Source organism: Chionomys nivalis, chromosome 1 (assembly GCF_950005125.1).
Source record: "Chionomys nivalis chromosome 1, mChiNiv1.1, whole genome shotgun sequence".
NCBI classification, from domain to species: Eukaryota; Metazoa; Chordata; class Mammalia; order Rodentia; family Cricetidae; genus Chionomys; species Chionomys nivalis.
The window spans coordinates 170,962,479-170,980,511 of record NC_080086.1 but is presented as its reverse complement, the minus strand read 5'-3'; the positions used below and the strand labels follow the sequence as shown (position 1 = coordinate 170,980,511).

The window sequence follows — 18,033 nt, the reverse complement described above, 5'->3', positions numbered from 1 at the left end:
GAGAAAAAACTTGCATAAAAGATGTAAAATTTATATGTCTGATAAACATAAAAGCTTAAATTGTTTATCTAAGAAGATGTTTTAAGGTCTAAAAAGATATTTTTAGGATGGTAATACAAGTTATGATAAAAATAGTTTAGGTATAAAACTTTGGGCTCACTAAGATGGGATAGATAATACAATACTTTCTCCAAATTTGCCAAATACAAAAGGACTAGATACTGTAAATTCCATTCTTTTCTGATAATTGACCTTATTGCATATAATTTTACTATGTTAGAGTTCAAACCCTCCCTTTTAATTTAGACAATACCTGATCATTGTTCTTTCTGTATTTAGTTTTACTATGCTAGCGTTAAAACTTTTCCTTTATTTAGACAAAAAGGAGGCAATGTTGTAGGATATGCCAGGGTGGGCATAATGGAGATGAGGTAATGAGCCCTGTGGAAAAACATATATTAAAAAAATTGGGTTAATTTAAGTTATAAGAATTGATGAGGATCAAGCCTATGCTAAGACTGAGCTTTCACAGTTAATAATGTCTCCATGTCATTATTCATGGGCTGACGGTCCCAACGAGAAAATAAAACTCCATATGGTATCCTTCATGGAGGCTTGATTAAGAGCAACTATACTAGGGGTCTTCACAGACTGCCCTTTTGGGGTCACTCAGTGTTCACAAAAGGAGTAACTATGTTCTGGCTCTTCTCCATGCATAGGATGGGGGTGGGCAGAGCTCAGGCACTGCCACCTAGGGCCAGCCGTGTGTTGGGAGGAGGAAGGGAAAGGAAGGGATGGGCTTTTACCCTTACCTGTGGTCAGGCCGATACTGGCATGTGGCTGTCCTGACTAAAAATCCCACTTGGGACTTTGGGGGTCTAACAGGTCACTGGCTGTCTTTCTTGGGCCTGGAGCCTTCCTTACCTCGATGTTCTGCCATATAGACGGGATGGTCACATGTTTTCCCCCACATCCAAGATACTAGCAAGGATGCTGGGCACTGATCAGGAGAGACACACATTTACCACAGATGCCAATGCTTAGCCACAGGGTCTAGGGCTACAGGAAGAGCCTCTGGGCTGCCCAGTCTTACAGCCCCCAACCTAGCCCCACACAAGGGCAGATGTATCTGTGGGTATCTGGGAGGTGGCAACTAATGTCTTTTAGTCTCAAACAGTCAGGGATGTCTCCTTAAATACCAATATAAGGACTGTAAGATAGAATTAGGGGGCACTTAGCCTTGCCTTCAGAGTCCTTAAGCCTGTTATTTTTGTTACTTCTTACACCAAAAAATTGCTATGTGCTTTTTAACCTGAACGATCAGAAAGGTTTTTAAAAAATGAAGTTCTGTATCATCCCAATCTACTGTTGATGAAAGAAAATCTGGGGGCTGCGTAGCTGCTGTTGGGAATTCCATTCCTGGGCCTGGGATAAAGAAGCAATGTCCACAGAGCTGATCTCTGGATGGCGGGGCATACGGGAGCACAGCTGGAAGGCTCCCCTGAATTTCCAGGCCGACTTTCAGTAGGTCAACAAGGAAACTACTCCCCAGAACTTGGCCAGGGTCTTCACATTTGCCCTGCTGGAAAGGTCCATTTCCATTCCATGTCTATACTGACCAACCGTCTATGATGCTGGCCTAGATCCTCCCAGAGGCTAGCTCTGGCTTCCAGCTTCCCAGTCATATACTGTTCCTTATGTCCTATGCCCACCATGGTGAAACCCCAGATTCTGAGGACCCAGAGCTCTGCTGTCAGTCATTCATCCAGACTCCCACTGCCCCCTCATCCATTCATTTGTTCACTCACTCAGTCATCTCTTTGCCAAATAAGCATTAAATATGTCCTACATCTTTACAAGGCCTCCAGAAGAATCTAACTGCAGACTTGGGCTCAGCTTTCTGAATGCTCTTGTTCTACTCCATGAGCTTGCCCTGAGAGTGTGAGCCACTGCGCTCTAGGGAAGAAGGCAGGCACCAAGGAGAGGCCAAATCAAGTCAAAGTCATTTGCTCTCTCTGTCTTACAAGCAGCCAGCACCTCTGATCTGCATGCTGGGTCCATCAACCCTCACCCCACTACAAAAGTGACAAAAACCTGAGATGAACTTCGGAGGTAGACTGGGCCTTCCTTTCCACAGTCTTATAAGCGGCAGTGCCCAGGGCCTCATGCTGCATGCACTATTGTCTGTATCAGCTCGGGGAGGGCCCATCACCTCTTATTTGTGTTCCATAGTGTTGCATGTTCAATATTAGGTGTTATAAAGAGCAGAGTAGGGAAAAAGAGCTCTGGTCTCCAAATCCCTAGTTCTGTGTTAGTAGACACCAGATGAGTATCTACTAAATCTTAGGAAAACCAGTGTTAAAAATACTCTCGGGCAGGTGAGATGGCTCAGCAGATAAGGCGCTTACCACCAAGCCTACAAACCTGAGTTCAGTCCCCAGGACACACACTGTGGAGAGAGTCCTATAATTTCTATGTGTGTGATGTAGAACCCGTTTGCTTCCATACCCCATCAGATGTACATAAAATAAATTAAAATGTGATACAAATTAAAAAAAAATAAAAAACCTTCTCTATATGTCCCTTCTTTGCTCTGTATGAAATGTCGGGATAACCAAGGGACAGTGCAATGAATCAGCCAATGGCAATGTTCTGGGTGGATGTAGAGACAGCTGGGGCTGCCCTCAAAGCCAGGAAGCAGGGGAGTACGGAATTCCTTCAGGTATCGGCTGAGATGCCAAGCTCAGTGAGTGACATGAACCTTGGGTCTGTGTAGCTCTTGACAATACTTCTGCAGGTGAGGACACGGACTGGGTATTCTGGTCCAAAGTGGCACTTGTGTGACCTTCACAAATTCATAAGTATGAACGAGTAGATTGGAGCGAAAGGCTTGAGGGAACTTTGGCAATCAGAAGACTCCCACAAGATCCATCGGGCCAGACCATGGTGTGTGAGGTTGAGCTGAAGGCTGTGGGTTGGGGAAAGGGAAAGGCAATTTTAAAGCAATGGGGATAGAGAGACCTATAAAGAAGGCTACTTTTCTTCGAGACAGAAACATGAGGGGTGGGAAAAGACAGGCAGGGGATAGGGCAAAGATCACATGAGTGATTGGGACATGGGCCAGAAGCACTTTGAACTGTGGATGGAAGATGGGAACTGGGCGTCCACCCATCTGTGAGGAGGCGTGTGGTTGGCAGCAGAGATCTGGGCTCAGAGTGGAGAAGGCAGCGCCTGCAGCTGACCCGGAAGGGGATACTGTCTCCAAGGGAGCACCTAGTCAGATGTTATACTGAAGGGTGAACCAGAGCCTGCAGTATGCAGCAGTGTCAGTCCTGGCCCTTGCAGCACGGTCTACAGGTAGGCTCACACATGCATGGGCGCGCGCGCACGCACGCGCACACACACACACACACACAGCGGGGATGGAGGCGGGAGAGAGACAGAGCTAGAGAGGCAGAGATATGGGGGTAGGTAGGCGTAGCAGTATAGCTCATTCCACCATTTTATTCCAGGCAGGGGATCCTTCACACGCTGTGACAGCCCAGGGTCTAGCTCTCCTGTGAGCACTCTCAGGTGGTCTTGTCCCAGGAGGCTTCCAAAGGGCTGATGCCGACAGGCAAAGTGAGGAGACTGCATCGGGAAAGCCAGAGCCTAGAGGCATCACTTTCCACCCCTTGGACTCTGGGGCCGGCTCTCCCCGGAAGCCCACTCTGTCCCATCACACAGAACCCCTGGGAGGCTGGAGGAGGAGCAAGATTCTCTTGTGTACACCTGTGAGCAGGTGAGACCACGGCAGCCTCAGCAAAGGGCCCTGACTTTCCCTCTACTCACTACCCTGAGGGATCTGGGACAGGGACCACAGGCAGTTGGAAAAGCTATGAGATGGTAGTGGGTATGGAGTGAGTGCTTAAGATTTGGCATGGTACTGTAGGCCGGTAACCCTAGCTACTCATGGGGTTGCGGAAGTTCAAAGTCCCTGGGCAACAGAGCAAGTTGCAGGCCAGTCTGGGCAGCCTAGTGGAGACTCTGTCTCAAAACAGAAAGTAAAAAGAGGTTTGGGCATATAGCTCAATGGTAGAGTTTTGTCTAGCATGCATAAGGTTCTAGGTTAATCCCTAGATCTTTGAAAGCACACAAGAAAGAATAAGAAAAGTGACCCATGTGGGGGATGCGGCCATCTAAAACCATATTGTTAAAAAGAAAACATTTATTGTGACAGCAAGTTCTCAAGTAGAAAATGACTGTACTATGAAATTTAGGGCTTAGGAATAATTTCAAAAATGGGGATACAATGTAGGTCCTGTAAACTGGGAAGTGCCCTGCCCTGGCTATTCACAGGAGAGGCAAAAGAGAGCCTACCCACAGCTCAGTGGGCTTTTGAGCTCAGGGTCTTTCTTATGTGTGTTAGTCAAGCACTGCACCACTGACTGAGCAACACCCACAGCTCTCTTTTTTCATTTTATCCTCTGAGTCAAAGTCGTACAAGTTGCCCGGGCTATCCTTGAACTCATTCTGTAACCTGGGCATACCCGCCTTGAACTTGGGATCCTCCTGCTTCAGCCTCCTGCATAGCTGGGATCACTGGGCTGCACCACCAACTCAGGCTCCAGTAGATATTCTGACATAGTCTGGCTCCAGACTGTGTGCTGGGTCAAAAGAGAATTAACAGGCAGGTGGTGGCCCTGGTGAGGTGGGAAGGTGACCCTGGCATTCATATGCATGTATTGAGAGAAAATTGCAGGCTGTGGCCTCTCTCAGCACAGCTCAGCCCACGGGCCCACGCCCTGCTCCAGACACCAGGGACAGACTCACTCACAATCCAATTTGTTATACTCCTACCCTCCAACAAGGGGGGGGGGGCGAAATAAAAAAAGAAGAAATCCCATTATCTTTATCTGTCCTTCCCATCACCCAGCAGAAAATGCAAACGGGGAAGAGACAGCTGCCATGAACTCTTTATATTCTACCCAGAAGAGGATGTATCTTTTATTGCATACAGGGATTTCTTATTTGAAAAAAAATATATATATATATATATCCTTTCTGAATGACCTCAGTAGCAAAACAGAGGTGGGGGTGGGATGGAGATCCAGGAGTCATTGACAGAGCATTGGCTTAAACTAGAGGGATCTCTGGAGGTCGCAGGCAGTAGCAGAGGGAGAAGAAAGGCCTATGGAGGAGACGACGGGAAGGAAATGAGTCTTCTCTCCACTTCCCCGCTGTGAGACATAGACCTAAGCACCGTGCCTCTCTGAACCTCCGAATCAATTTCCCATTTGTGCTAGGAAGCTGAAAGTAAACATTCCCTCTGGTGAGTAGAAGGAGATGTCAAAAAGCATTCCTTATCTCGGAGAGAAAAATGTCCTGTCTGACCCTGCTGTTATGTTTAGCGTGGCGACCTTCTCCTAGTCTCCCGGTCGCCATTCCAGGCAGGTAGCTTACAACAGGTGAGCTCTGAAGATGGACGGGCTATTGAAGAGTTGAGATGCAAACAGGTCCCTGTCCAGGTATTCCAGGGTAGTCATGGCGGTGAACTGATGGAACCAGCTAGTACATTCAGAGTGGAGTGCCACCTGGACACTGTGCTTTGAGAACCCCGCTCTCCTAAAACGTGTCCGTGACTATCTTTCCTTCCATACATTCCGACAGCTTTTTATCCAGGCAGACCCTGGACTTTGGGTCCTGTGATGGTGAGTTTTATGAATCAACTAGGCAGGGCCCTAGTACACTCGACAAAATATTATTTAGCCTATTTGTGTGAGGTATGGGTACAGAAGATTAACTTCTAAATCCAGAGTCTTGGGGAAAAGCAATTATTCTCCAGAATGTGGGTGGGCTTCATCCAACCAGCTGAAGGTCTACAGAGAGCAAAAGGCTGGCCATCCATGAGCCAGAGGGAATTCTGCATGCAGGTAGCCATAAGCTGTTCCCTGGGCCTCCAGCCTTCCAGTACAACCTGCAGAGTTTGGACCTGGCAGCCTCCAAAATCATACCGTCAATTCTGTAGAAGATGCACCCCTCCTACACACACACACACACACACACACACACAGGGAAGAGAGAGATGTTCCTCAACTTAGCCAGAGTCATGCCCAGATAAACCCACCGTAAGTGGACCATATAAGGAAAAATACATCCTAGCTTACCCAAGATTAAACACACTAGAGCACTTAGTAGGCCCCACAGCTGGGCCAAGTTATCCAACCAAAGCCTGCCTTTTCTAATGTGGTGAAGATCTGCTGTACAGGGTAGAACACGTCACTGGCAGTGAGCAATAGAACACTGGGATATTGGCTCTGTTTCCTTCAGATCCCTGCCAATCACAGCTGCCCACACAGTTACTTTTACATCTGGCTCTAGACAAGCTCATGGAGAGGTGAAGGTAATGCTGGGAAAGCGCCAATCCAAGCAGCCATAGTAGATGTGCCAGGGACAGCAGCTGCAGGCTGGACCACTGGGAAGATGAAACTACAGTTCATGCCCAGTAGGGGTGAGTAGGAAATGGGTATCTTTGGGATGATAACAGAAGTGCTAGAGGGGACTTGCTTCAGTTGAGTCTGGGACGGGGCTAGTCATCTGGGGAGAGGAGATACCCTCCACTGCAGAAGCAAGAGCCAAGGAGATGGGGGGGGGCTGTTCTCTTCTCTTGGCTCTGCCCAGGGATGACAGAGCCTCACCCAGTCTGTGTGCCAAGTGGCCAGGTGGCCCTTGACATTGACTGATTTGTGGTAACAAGGACATCCTTTCTTATACCTTGATGTGAGCTCCCAAAGCACCTTCGTCTCCATGGACAACTCCCCTCACCTCCCTCTCCCTACAAGGCCAGATGCAGGAAACAACTTTCGGGTGTCAGAGGAGGCCTTCTTTTCCATGCTTTGCAACCTCGTTTTGGTCTGAAGAAAACTAGAGTTTGGGGGCTGCCCCAAACTCCTGCTTTAATTTTAAAAAAGAAGAATAACCTCAGGAGAACACACAGCTGGGCTAAGCGGGGAGGCCTTTGGGAAAACACAGCAGGACAGCATCTCCCGTGGAACATATCTCGGGTTAACACTGGGAGATTGGGAGCCCTGAATCGACACTAGCTTTGGGTCTCTGCTGTAACAATTCTGCTACAGGGTAGTGTGATTCCTCTGAGGGCAAGCTCAAGAGCACCGACGTGGGAGAGGCAGTCTGCTGGAGTACCTGGGTATAGAGTTACCACAGGGAGTACTGGTACATAGACTCCTCCAGTCCTAAGAACAAGACACTTAGAGACCCCTCCCCAGAAGAGGGGCACAGGGTCTTGCACACATCTAGTCTTAAGCCTAGTGGGAGAAGACAGGGTTGAGAGGGGATATGAGACATTCAAGGAGCTAATCGAACTTCCTGATTTTCAGGCTCTTTAGGCATCAGAATCTGGGGGAGGTAGCAGTTAGGGTGGGGAGGCTGAAACATTACCCTGGATTTGAGCAAAATCATAGATGCCCATCTGTCTTATTCACCTTAGCTTGGAGCCCAGATGTGTGCTCAGGGCTTTTGGGGGTCTTCCCACCCCCCATATTGGTTTCCAGGACTCAACACCATCCTCATAGCCTCCACGATCCACAGTCACAGCCAGTGTCCTTAGCAGCAAGCATCTCCCCCCCCCCCCGTGGTCCAGATATGCCACGTAAAAACTTCAATGTATCACCCCCATTGAACTCTTACTATGAAGTAGTTGCTGTAATTATCTCTACCTCATAGGCGAAGAAAGAAGGCACAGATTAGTCTAAGTACTTTGGACAAGATCATACAGCAAGGTCCTAGGGACATCAGGCTTTGCGTGCAGGCACCACAACAATGCTAGGATTGCTCTTTTCCATCCTAGTCTCTTCAGAGCCTCCTCCAGAGGACACCGCAGTATGACATTCTGCAGAGCACTCCGGCAGAGTACAAATGACCCTGGGTGGAATGCCCTTGTTTGTACAGGCGATGCCATCTCTTCACGGAACATTCAAATACAGTGCCATCCTCCTCCACAGTGGGCCGTCACATCTCATTTCCCTCTATTCTCTTTCTCCATCCTCCATGGCTGACCCAGATCCCTCGAGCTGTGAGTATTCAGCAGAAATTATAGGCCCAGCACAGAGGGGAGGGAGAGCCTGGAGGGAACAAAGGCAGTGTCTAGACCTTGGCCCCAGGGGCTGGGAAGAGCAGACTTTGCCTTCACATGCCTTCATTTGGATATGACACCTGCAATCCCAGACCTCAGCAACTCAAAGGACCACAGAGGCACTCCCTGCCAGGAAGGTTTGCCACCGGTGAGCCTAGTGACCTTGGTCCCCTCTTCTGTTTGAGACTCATGAATCTTCTCCCGCCTATTCCAGGCAGATTATAAAGGCAAACTCAGCCTGCTTCCCTTCCTCTTTCCACCCACTGGTCCGTCTCTGTTCCCTGAAGCCCAGCTCCACTTACTCCTGACCTGAGAAGGCACGAAGTGACCAAGACCAGCCACAGGGATAGCCCTGATTAGCAGCCCTCTTACCCAGGTCCATGTCTGCAGCCTTGGGCCGGTGGGAGCATGGTACATTCTTGAAGATGGCATCCAGGATCTTTTCCTTGACCTGTGTGATGGTGTCACAGTTGAGGATCTTCACCGGGATCTCTGGGCTGTTAGCATTATCTGGACTGACACAGCTCAGAACCTGAGGGTGGCAGGAAGAGGTCACACAGATGAGGACAGTGGGAAAGACTCCCCGATCTCAGCAGCACCCTGGGATCCTTCATGAATGACTCCTCTCCATGATGGACTATGGAGGGGTCCGGGCAACTCCATCCTGTGCAGAGAGGCAGGATGGTACCATGTCTTCAACATCACTTCAGGAGTATAAGCTGTCCCCTGAACTTCCTATCGGGATGGATGCTCTGATTGCCTAAGGGGAACAGTGACAGAAGTGATGGCAGGGAGAGCATCTATAACAGGACAGATATAGAAGTATGCACACATATGCAGTTCCTCACTTGTATACTCTTATGCTAGGCGACACCCCATTAGCACACCGAGACATCACTTCAAAGCCCACTTCATGTTATCACTGTTTGTCTTATTCCTCCAATACACAATCGCAGCTCTCTCTCTCTCTCTCTCTCTCTCTCTCTCTCTCTCTCTGTGTGTGTGTGTGTGTGTCTCTGTGTCTCTCTCTGTCTCTGCTCTGTGTGTGTGTCTCTGTCTCTGTCTCTCTCTCTCACACACATACATACATACATATGCTCACACACATGCTCAGTACTAATGAGAAACCGGGCTCCTGTTTAAAAAGATTTTAATAGCTTTGGTTTTGGGAAGCATTTCAGGTTGATTGGGGGCTGCTGGATCTATTAGAAACTTAATGTATTCTTTAAGTATAAAAAGGTGCCCTTTAAAAACTACAGCTTCAGGCCCCCCAAGAGGCCTCGCTGGCTATGAACCTGAAGCCCTGGTCAAGTGAGGAGGCTGCTGCTAGTCACAGCCTCTAGTTCTCATTTCAGAAAGAGGTGGGAAAATTGAAACGGCTTCACCAGCTGTTGGCTTCCTTTGAGAAGTTCAAAGCGTTCCACTGGCCATCCTTACAGTGTGTTCTTTTTGTATTGCTGATACTTTGGGGTTCCCTGGGTGGACTTCAGTGGAACAGGAAGCCGGGTGTGAGGTATAGGAATGGTGAGGGATATATAAGAGCCAGACAGAGAGCCCTGGGTACTGGGGGACTTGAGGCCAGATGTCTTGCTTCTCTGGGCTCCCAGCTAGCCTTTTGTCCCTGGAGCCTGAGTGTTCCATGTCCCTCTCCTTCTTGGAACTTCAACACCCCATGCCCCTCCCAGCAACTATTTCCCAATAGCCCCATCTGGCTCGCAGAACCAGACTCCAGCCCTCTGCCTGCTCCATGTGGTGGTAACCAGAACCCTGGCCCTGGATTCCTGCCTCTCATTAGCAGCTGGACTGCTAGGGGCACAAATGCAGAACATGCTTATTCCATTAAGAAGGGAAAGGAGGGGGAGCCCCTAAATCTACAAAAATCAAACTCTCACCTTCAGAATGTCCTGAACTGAAAACAAAGTAAGGGAGGCCAGGCCTCTGAGCTGAATGTCTATGAGGCCCTTCTCCCAGCCACTCCCCGCTCCTTCTAAGAACCTCCCATACCCCTCCCTCTTGCTCTGGCCACCGTGCTCTCCTGTCCTGTTGCCAGGCCAGTGATGGGCAGTTCCACCTCCCCTAGGCAGCAACAGAGCCTTGTCCAGACTCTTTCCCCAGAAGGAGCATGAAGCAGAGACTGATGCTGAAGGGTGATCTCCCATAGCATGTCAGGGCAGGCACTGATCTTCCCAAGCGGAAGAGGTGGCTCACAGAAGACAGGGTCCCAGGTTCAGAAAAATGTCTTCTACTCCTGGCTCTTAACTGCTTCAGACCCATGCACCAGGTGCTTTCTCCGCAGGTTCCCAGGGAGGCTCTAGCCATCTGGAGGACTCCCAGGGAACATTTAGCATTCTATCAGGTTCCTGGGAAGGGATGCAATGTTCAAATAGGCTCCTGGGGTGGGGGGAGACCTAGACAGCTTGTGGGCTCCCAGGGGACACACATCTCATATTCTGGCAGGTGGCTCGGTATGCATCTTATATACCCTACCAAGTTCCCGGATATCTAGCGTTCAAGAAGGTAACCTGGCAAGAATCTAGTCTTCTAGGAAGCTCCCTGGCAGGTAACCATGTGAGTGTCTAGCACTCCAGCAGGCTCCTTGGTATTGCAGTGTAAATCCTGGAGATCTCCCATGGCTGTGCTAACTCAGCTTCCATCGGGACCAGGCCACTAACAGCAAAGCCAGAGTTCCCGGGGCTCCTCCAGTCGCTGCATGTCCCCACACTTCCCACCTTTATATTCGAACTGCTCAGCAAGAGTCTCTGCTGCTCTGTCTGTCCTGGTGCGGGACCATCTTCCTGCATCACCACTGGATGGAGTGTCCCCTTCACAGGTAGGAGGTAGGAGCATCCTTCCCCGCAGCCCTGCCACGTCCAGGCAAGATAATCGCCCATTTCTCTCCCTTCCTTTCCTGGCCTATCTTCAGATGTTCCCAACTTAATGATTTCTTCCCATTCTCTGTAAGTCTGTCACCTGCCACCAGCTGGGCACAATCTTTCAGGCAGTGGAAATAAAGGCTGCTGCAATTTAGGGCTGGAGCATGGTTGTGATCATAACTCATTGTGTTGCACGGGAATGGAGGCGGGTGGGACGGGAGACATTTAAAGGTATTCCTCTCTCGCTAAGAAATACATTCAAGCCTCTATTTTTGGAAGGGTGTGTTCCTTCTCCATTTTAATTGCAGTCTGTGACTTTCTTCTGTGAGCTGGGAACTGAGAGGGAGCAGAAGCCTCACTCACAGGCCATGTCTTCAGGTTCTCAGCAAGTGAGTCTATTGGGATTCCCGAGGGTCCTTGGAAAGATAGGGATGGGAGAATCAGGATGGCCTCCCAGTGAGCAGAAATAGCTTTGTTCTGAGGGGGATTATCTTCCTACCTGGCCATAGGATCTGAACGTGTCTGTGTGAGCACCTGTCCCTCCCAGTCTGGCCTCCACCCTCATCCCCACTCGATCCTGACTACTCGGTGCAGCACCTGTCTGGAGCCGCACCCATGTATCGGCTGAGGAGTCACTGAGATGCAGCTGAGCCTCTGGGCACCCTGGTGCATGGGCCACAGGGAGCAGAGGTGGGCACACAGTGGGCACCTGCCCAGGCCCTACAGCAGACAAAGCTGGAAAGGCGATTTGTTCAGCATTTTCACCACTCCTTCTTCAGGAAAGGGCTGCCCAAGTGACAAAGTTGACCTACGGGAGCAGCAAGAGGGCTTACCAGGGTTTTGTATTCGATCTGCTGCCGGATGAGCTTATCCTCACTCAGGGAGTAGCGGGCCTCTCCTGTGATGGCGTCGATAGGGCCCTTCTCCATCTGCTGCTTGATGGCACAGAACAGGGAGAAGAGGGGCTCCCCAGCACACTCCTGCATGAGAGAAGAATCCCAGTATTAGAATTCAGGGATCCAAGATATGCAGGGCTCACCCTACTGTCCTTGTTTTCCTGGTCCTGATTGCTTCTTGGCTCACTTTTCCCATCTCCTCTTCTACACTCTTCAGATTTGCATGGGTTCCTGCCCTGTGGACCCAGGTGATTCTGTAATTTCCTGCTACCTGTTCAGAACCTGCCCTCCCTTCCTTACTTCCTTTCCTCCTTCCTTCCTTCCTTCCTTCCTTCCTTCCTTCCTTCCTTCCTTCCTTCCTTCCTTCCTTCCTTCCTTCCTTCCTTCCTCCCTACTATCCTCTCTGCTCCTTCTCCCACCCCACCCCATCCTGCTTTCTTTGTGAACCAATCAAGAGGCAGAGGTTGGTTCTCTGAGTTGATGACTCCTCAACCTCCCTGGCCCACCCTCAGTTTATCTGCAGCAGCACGCCTACCTGCCTGCCCTGGGACCCTTCATCAGCGTCCATAAGTCTGATACTGGGGGACAAAGAGAAGCTTGGGAGGGGAGAGGAAATGGGGAACTCACAGGTGACTTGTGTTCAGCTGAAAACGGGAATTTAGCTGAGGACCACATGGAACCCTCTCCCTTGGGTCTTTCTTCAGTTCAGTTTCCCGATAATAAAGAACTACATTTCTTGTGGGTTGGGTATGTCGGGCTCCATAAGAATAGACATATAGGGGTTATAGAGTTGAGTGTGGCAGGCTGCGGAGGTAAAAGGCTTACATCCAGGAGAGGAAGAACCTTAGTAGGACTGGAAATGTGTCCACATCCTACCTTGAGGAACTTGTAGAGGAGGAAGGTGAACCAATTGGTCAGCATCTTCTCAGCCACCGACTCCGTCCTGGCATCCGTCACCAAGGGAAGGGGGGAAGAAGACAAGAAGTGGCTGGTCAGAGGCCATGGGCTAGGTAGAGTGGGGGAAGAACCTGCCACCATCTTGCTGATTACAGTGTCTGGTAACCTAACGTACAGGAGAGTCTTATGGCATACCAGGCCCCCAGGGCTGAGAAAGAACATTTTCTGAAAATCTGGAGCCTGGCTGCTGGACCTGCATGTGCTGTGTGCAGGTTTTCCTTGTCTACAGAGGTGCTATCCCATCCCACTTCACAGCGATGGCAATGGCCTTCACATAAGTTGTCCAGTTGCTATGGGTCACATGTGGCTACAGAATAGTTGAAATGTGGCCTGTGTGTCTGAGGAGCTGAAGTCTGCCCACTTATCTAGTGAATTTAGATTTGAGTCATTACATGTAGCTGAAGACTTGCTGGATAGTACAGCCTTAGGGGAACTTGGGGAGAGACCAATGCATTCCTATTGGGAAAGAAACAAAGAAAGAAAATCAAAACAAAAGGCTGGGGGCTATTAATTGGGCAGGGCATGGGAAGGAAAGTGGCACAGAAAGGCCATCACAGTAGAGAGGCAAGGTGTTCCCTATGGAGCCTGTTACCTTATCTAGACTCAGAGCGTTAACAGCCACACAGAGGGTGACCATAGCTTGTCCACAGGTAAGCTAACATTGTCGTATCTCAAAGGCTGCTGAGTACTTCTGAGGAATGCTTCTGCATTGGCAGGGAATACTTTTTTGAGCATAACTGCCATCTTTCATGTCATGACTGAGGCCTGCTTATTCTTTTCTTATGTGAAAGAAGATGCTGCCCAGGGGTAGTGGCACACACCCTTAATAATCCCAGCACTTGGGAGGCAGAGGAAGGCGGGTCTCTAAGTTACAGGCCAGCCTGGTCTACAATGTGAGTTGCAGGTCAGGCAGGGCTACTCAGAAACTCTGCCTCAAAAAAGCAAAAGAAGATGGGAGGGAGGGAAGGAGGGAAGGAGGGAGGGAGAGAGGGAGGGAGGGGAGGGGAGGAGGAGGGAAGGGGGAGGGAAGGGAAGGGGGGAGGGGGAGGGAGGGAGGAAAGAAGAAGAAGATGCCGTCAAAGTGTTACTGGTTTGAACTGCACACATTCAGGATTGAAACTTGTGCTGAGAGTATAGTCAATGCCAGCGACAAACTAGCCCGTCTAGACAGAGCTGGTGAATTTAAAACACAGTTGCTAGAAAATACTGATAACTGAAACCTCCAGGTGTTTGGGAAGCTGCTTGTATGCGGGGAAGAGAAACGGGAAAGAGAAAGAGGAAGACTATTGTGGGGAGCCAGGGGCAAGAAGAACAGAAGGAAGTGGGGGAGGGAAAGTGCAGGAGCATCCGGGGAACACAAGAAGAAAACAAGGAGAGGAGACAGAGACCCAGAGCGAGACCATGAGACCATGCCAGGAAATTGTCAGTGGGAGTTGCTGGCAGGCGGCGGCAACCCTAGAATTATGCCAGTGGGTGGTTATGTGGTGAAAGCAAAACAAAAATCAAAATTATCTACCTTGCCGTTTGCAGAGCTGTGGGATTCTCCTTGGCACCATAGTCTTTTGCAGCTGGGCAGGCAAATGTGCACACACCCCCCCCCAAGTCTAAAACAAACTATTTGGAAAGCTAAGTATATCTATCTGCTAGACAGGGAAAGTACTATTGAGGCCTAGAGTCTGACCCAGAGACCATGGAGGCAAAGGTCAGGAAGACAGGATGGAGCGATCTGGCCAGAGAGCTGGATGTGGTGGCTTCCTTGGTGTTTTCTAACTGTAGCTGTACCAGGGCTGGGCATTGGAATAACAACTGAGAAGAGAAATGGGTACCCTTCAAATGGATGCCCACATAGAATGGGAGTCCTGTGTTTTCTAACCAAGCCAAATCACAGGGTAGGAATGGCTGATGCTTGTCTGGCCTTGTGGGTTTTAGAAACACGTGATAGGAAGTGAATGTTATGGCTCAAATGAGATGCCTTCCACAGGTTCATGTGTGTGAATGCTGGGTCCCCAGCTGGTGGTGACACTGTTTTGGGGGTCATGGAACATTTAAGAGGTGGGGCATTGCTGGGAAATGGCCACAAAGCCATCATTGCCTTCCTCATCATGATGGACTGTACCTCCTCAAACCGTGAGCCAAAACAAACCTTTCCTACTTTAGTTTGCTTGTATTAGGTGTTTGGTCACAGTGAGAAGAAACCTAATCTTACTTTGTCCAGCAGAGAATCCAGAGCCTATGGCAGGGGTCAGGACCTGCTTGCCGGGCTGCACTGAATCAGTTGTCCCCAAAGATTTTCACTTCCTGTTTTTCAAATGGTAACACCCATTCAAGTTGCTTAGTTCCCTGTTAACCTGTAGATCCCCATCAGGTCTGGGAGCGGCCCAAGAGCTTCATTTCTATAGTCTTGTATGCTGCTCTTGCTGCTGGTCCATCAAGAGTCTGAGGTCTGTTTCTACTTCTAGTCCTGGCCTAAATCAGGCCAGGTCATGGCCTAACTGATCTCTGACACAGAACTACGTAATTCAGGGAGCAGAAGGGCAGGGTATAAGGGAAACAGATGTGTGGTGAGCTGGGCTGTAGGCATGCATATAATGGGTGTGACTAGCCACCTGCAGGTCAGTGTTTTACCCTTAGGAAGCATAGTTGATCCCTCTGTAGCCTACCTGGTACACAGAGGGCTCCAGGATTCATACCTAAGGCTTGGGCTGAGGTAGGGGTACTCTGACCTCTGCTGGCCATCTTAGGCCTCTCTTACCTCCTAAGCAGCAACTTGGGGTGGTTCTTGCTCTCCAGGTTCTTATCAATGAGGTCAGCCAGGAGCTGCTTCAGCACATCGGTGGCATACTCTAGTTTGCTCTGAAGGACTGTCATGATGAGAGAGGCCACGTTCCCTCGGTCACGCATGGAGAAGCTGCGCTGAGACTCAAGAGTGCGGATGAAAGATAAGAGGAAAACCTTGTTGTTGATGAGCTGGGCGAAGAGCTTCAGGCCTTTCTCCACACGCTCCTGCCGGTAGCCTGGGACCTGTAGGGAGATCTGGGGTCTTCACATGAGCTTTAGGGTGCCCCATTTACTGTTTCATAGTATAGGCTCTCATTCCCTTGAATCTAGGCACCATTGGCTAACACTACCAAGTTCTTCTCAGGTGTCAGGCATGGGGCTTAGTATCTTTTTAACCTCCATCACAGCACACAAAGCAGGGTGGGGGGTAGTTACAGTCTTGAGACCCAGTCACTGATACTAGGAGAATTAACCACAGTTCCCAAGAAGTAGCAATGAGATCTGAATCCACCTGAGCTAGGCTCTACAACCTTAGCACTCCCCTGATGGTGATGCAGAGCCAACAAAGGGCCTATGCTCCTGACCACCTCCTAACTCTCTGGAGTCCTGAAAGGCCATAACTGCTGTGGTTTGTGTTCTGTCTGAGGGATTACCAGGCCTGGGGCTCCAGATTAAGCTAACACCCACCCCTTCCTTCTCCATTCCCAAAGATTCTGTAGTCAAACAATCAAGATGACTAAATTTTCCCAGGACTCTGACACCACCACATTCTGTATGTCAGTTAGGGCTTCAGTGGCTGTGAAGAGACACCATGACCATGGCAACCGTTATAAAGGAAAACATTTAATTGGGTGCCTTACAGTTTCACAGGTTTAGCCCATTATCATCATGGCAGGACATGGCAGCATGCAGGCAGACATACTGCTGGAGAAGGAGCTGAGATTGGAGAGGGAGCCATATCTTAATCTCGTAGGTAATAGGAAGTGGTCTGAGTGTCACACTAAGAGAAGCTTGAGCAAAGGAGACCTCAAAGCCCACCCTCACAGTGACACACTTCCTCCAACAAAACCACACCTACAAAATCACACCTCCTAATAGTGCCACTCCCTATAAGCTTATGGGGACCAATTCCATTCAAACTACCACACTCTGTAAGCTTGTGCAAGTTTGTTTATCTCTTAGGGACCTCAACTGACCTACTTTAGGAAAGGGAGAGACAGGTCTCTAAGGAACACCCTCATGTTCTCTACCCAGGAGAAGAGGAGGAAGGTGACTCTATCTTTTTCCCTGCAGGATAGGGGTTTTGGGAAATCCCAAAGAGGGTACAATCATCTTAAGAGAGATTTGTTGGCTGCTTAACTAAGCATGAAGGACAGTCCCTAAGATGCCCAGGAAGAGATACAACAAGCCTGTTCAGAAAAACCTCAGGCTGGTGTCTCCAAGATGCCCAGCAGCAAGGGAATGGATGGACGCTCCATATCCCTGAGAATGAATGGCTCACTCCTCACCATAGCAAAGTGGCCAGCACTGTGAACACACTGAATGAAGATGACGGACACTAGAGTGTGCTAGACGGGCACTAGAGTGGGCTAGACGGGCACTAGAGTGGGCTGGACGGGTACTAGAGTGGGCTAGACGGGCACTAGAGTGGGCTAGATGGGCACTAGAGTGTGCTAGACGGGCACTAGAGTGGGCTGGATGGGCACTAGAGTGGGCTAGACGGACACTAGAGTGTGCTAGACAGGCACTAGAGTGGGCTGGACGGGCACTAGAGTGGGCTGGACGGATACTAGAGTGGGCTAGACGGGCACTAGAGTGGGCTAGATGGGCACTAGAGTGTGCTAGACGGGCACTAGAGTGGGCTGGATGGGCACTAGAGTGGGCTAGACGGACACTAGAGTGTGCTAGACAGGCACTAGAGTGGGCTGGACGGGCACTAGAGTGGGCTGGATGGGCACTAGAGTGGGCTGGACGGGCACTAGAGTGGGCTGGACAGACACTAGAGTGTGCTAGACAGGCACTAGAGTGTGCTAGACAGGCACTAGAGTGGGCTGGATGGGCACTAGAGTGGGCTAGATGGGCACTAGAGTGTGCTAGATGGGCACTAGAGTGTGTTAGATGGGCACTAGAGTGGGCTGGATGGGCACTAGAGTGGGCTGGATGGGCACTAGAGTGGGCTGGACGGGCACTAGAGTGTGCTAGATGGGCACTAGAGTGTGTTAGATGGGCACTAGAGTGGGCTGGGTGGGCACTAGAGTGGGCTGGACGGGCACTAGAGTGGGCTGGACGGGCACTAGAGTGTGCTAGATGGGCACTGGAGTGGGCTATACGGGCACTGGAGTGGGCTGGACGGGCACTAGAGTGGGCTAGACTGGCACTAGAGTGGGCTAGACGGGCA

General features: G+C 50.0%; 1 protein-coding gene across 1 annotated transcript in view; it reads right to left on the bottom strand.

Annotated features, from left to right (window-relative positions):
* The window catches only part of Plxna4 (plexin A4), a 454,143-nt gene that overhangs the window by 26,531 nt on the left and 409,579 nt on the right, over positions 1 to 18,033 (bottom strand). The window contains exons 22-25 of the mRNA XM_057770711.1: positions 15,610 to 15,878; positions 12,777 to 12,843; positions 11,838 to 11,984; positions 8,504 to 8,663 (exon numbers count right to left, since the gene is read on the bottom strand). Coding sequence (XP_057626694.1) covers positions 8,504 to 8,663; positions 11,838 to 11,984; positions 12,777 to 12,843; positions 15,610 to 15,878 — 643 coding nt within the window. The remainder of the gene's footprint in view (positions 1 to 8,503; positions 8,664 to 11,837; positions 11,985 to 12,776; positions 12,844 to 15,609; positions 15,879 to 18,033) is intronic.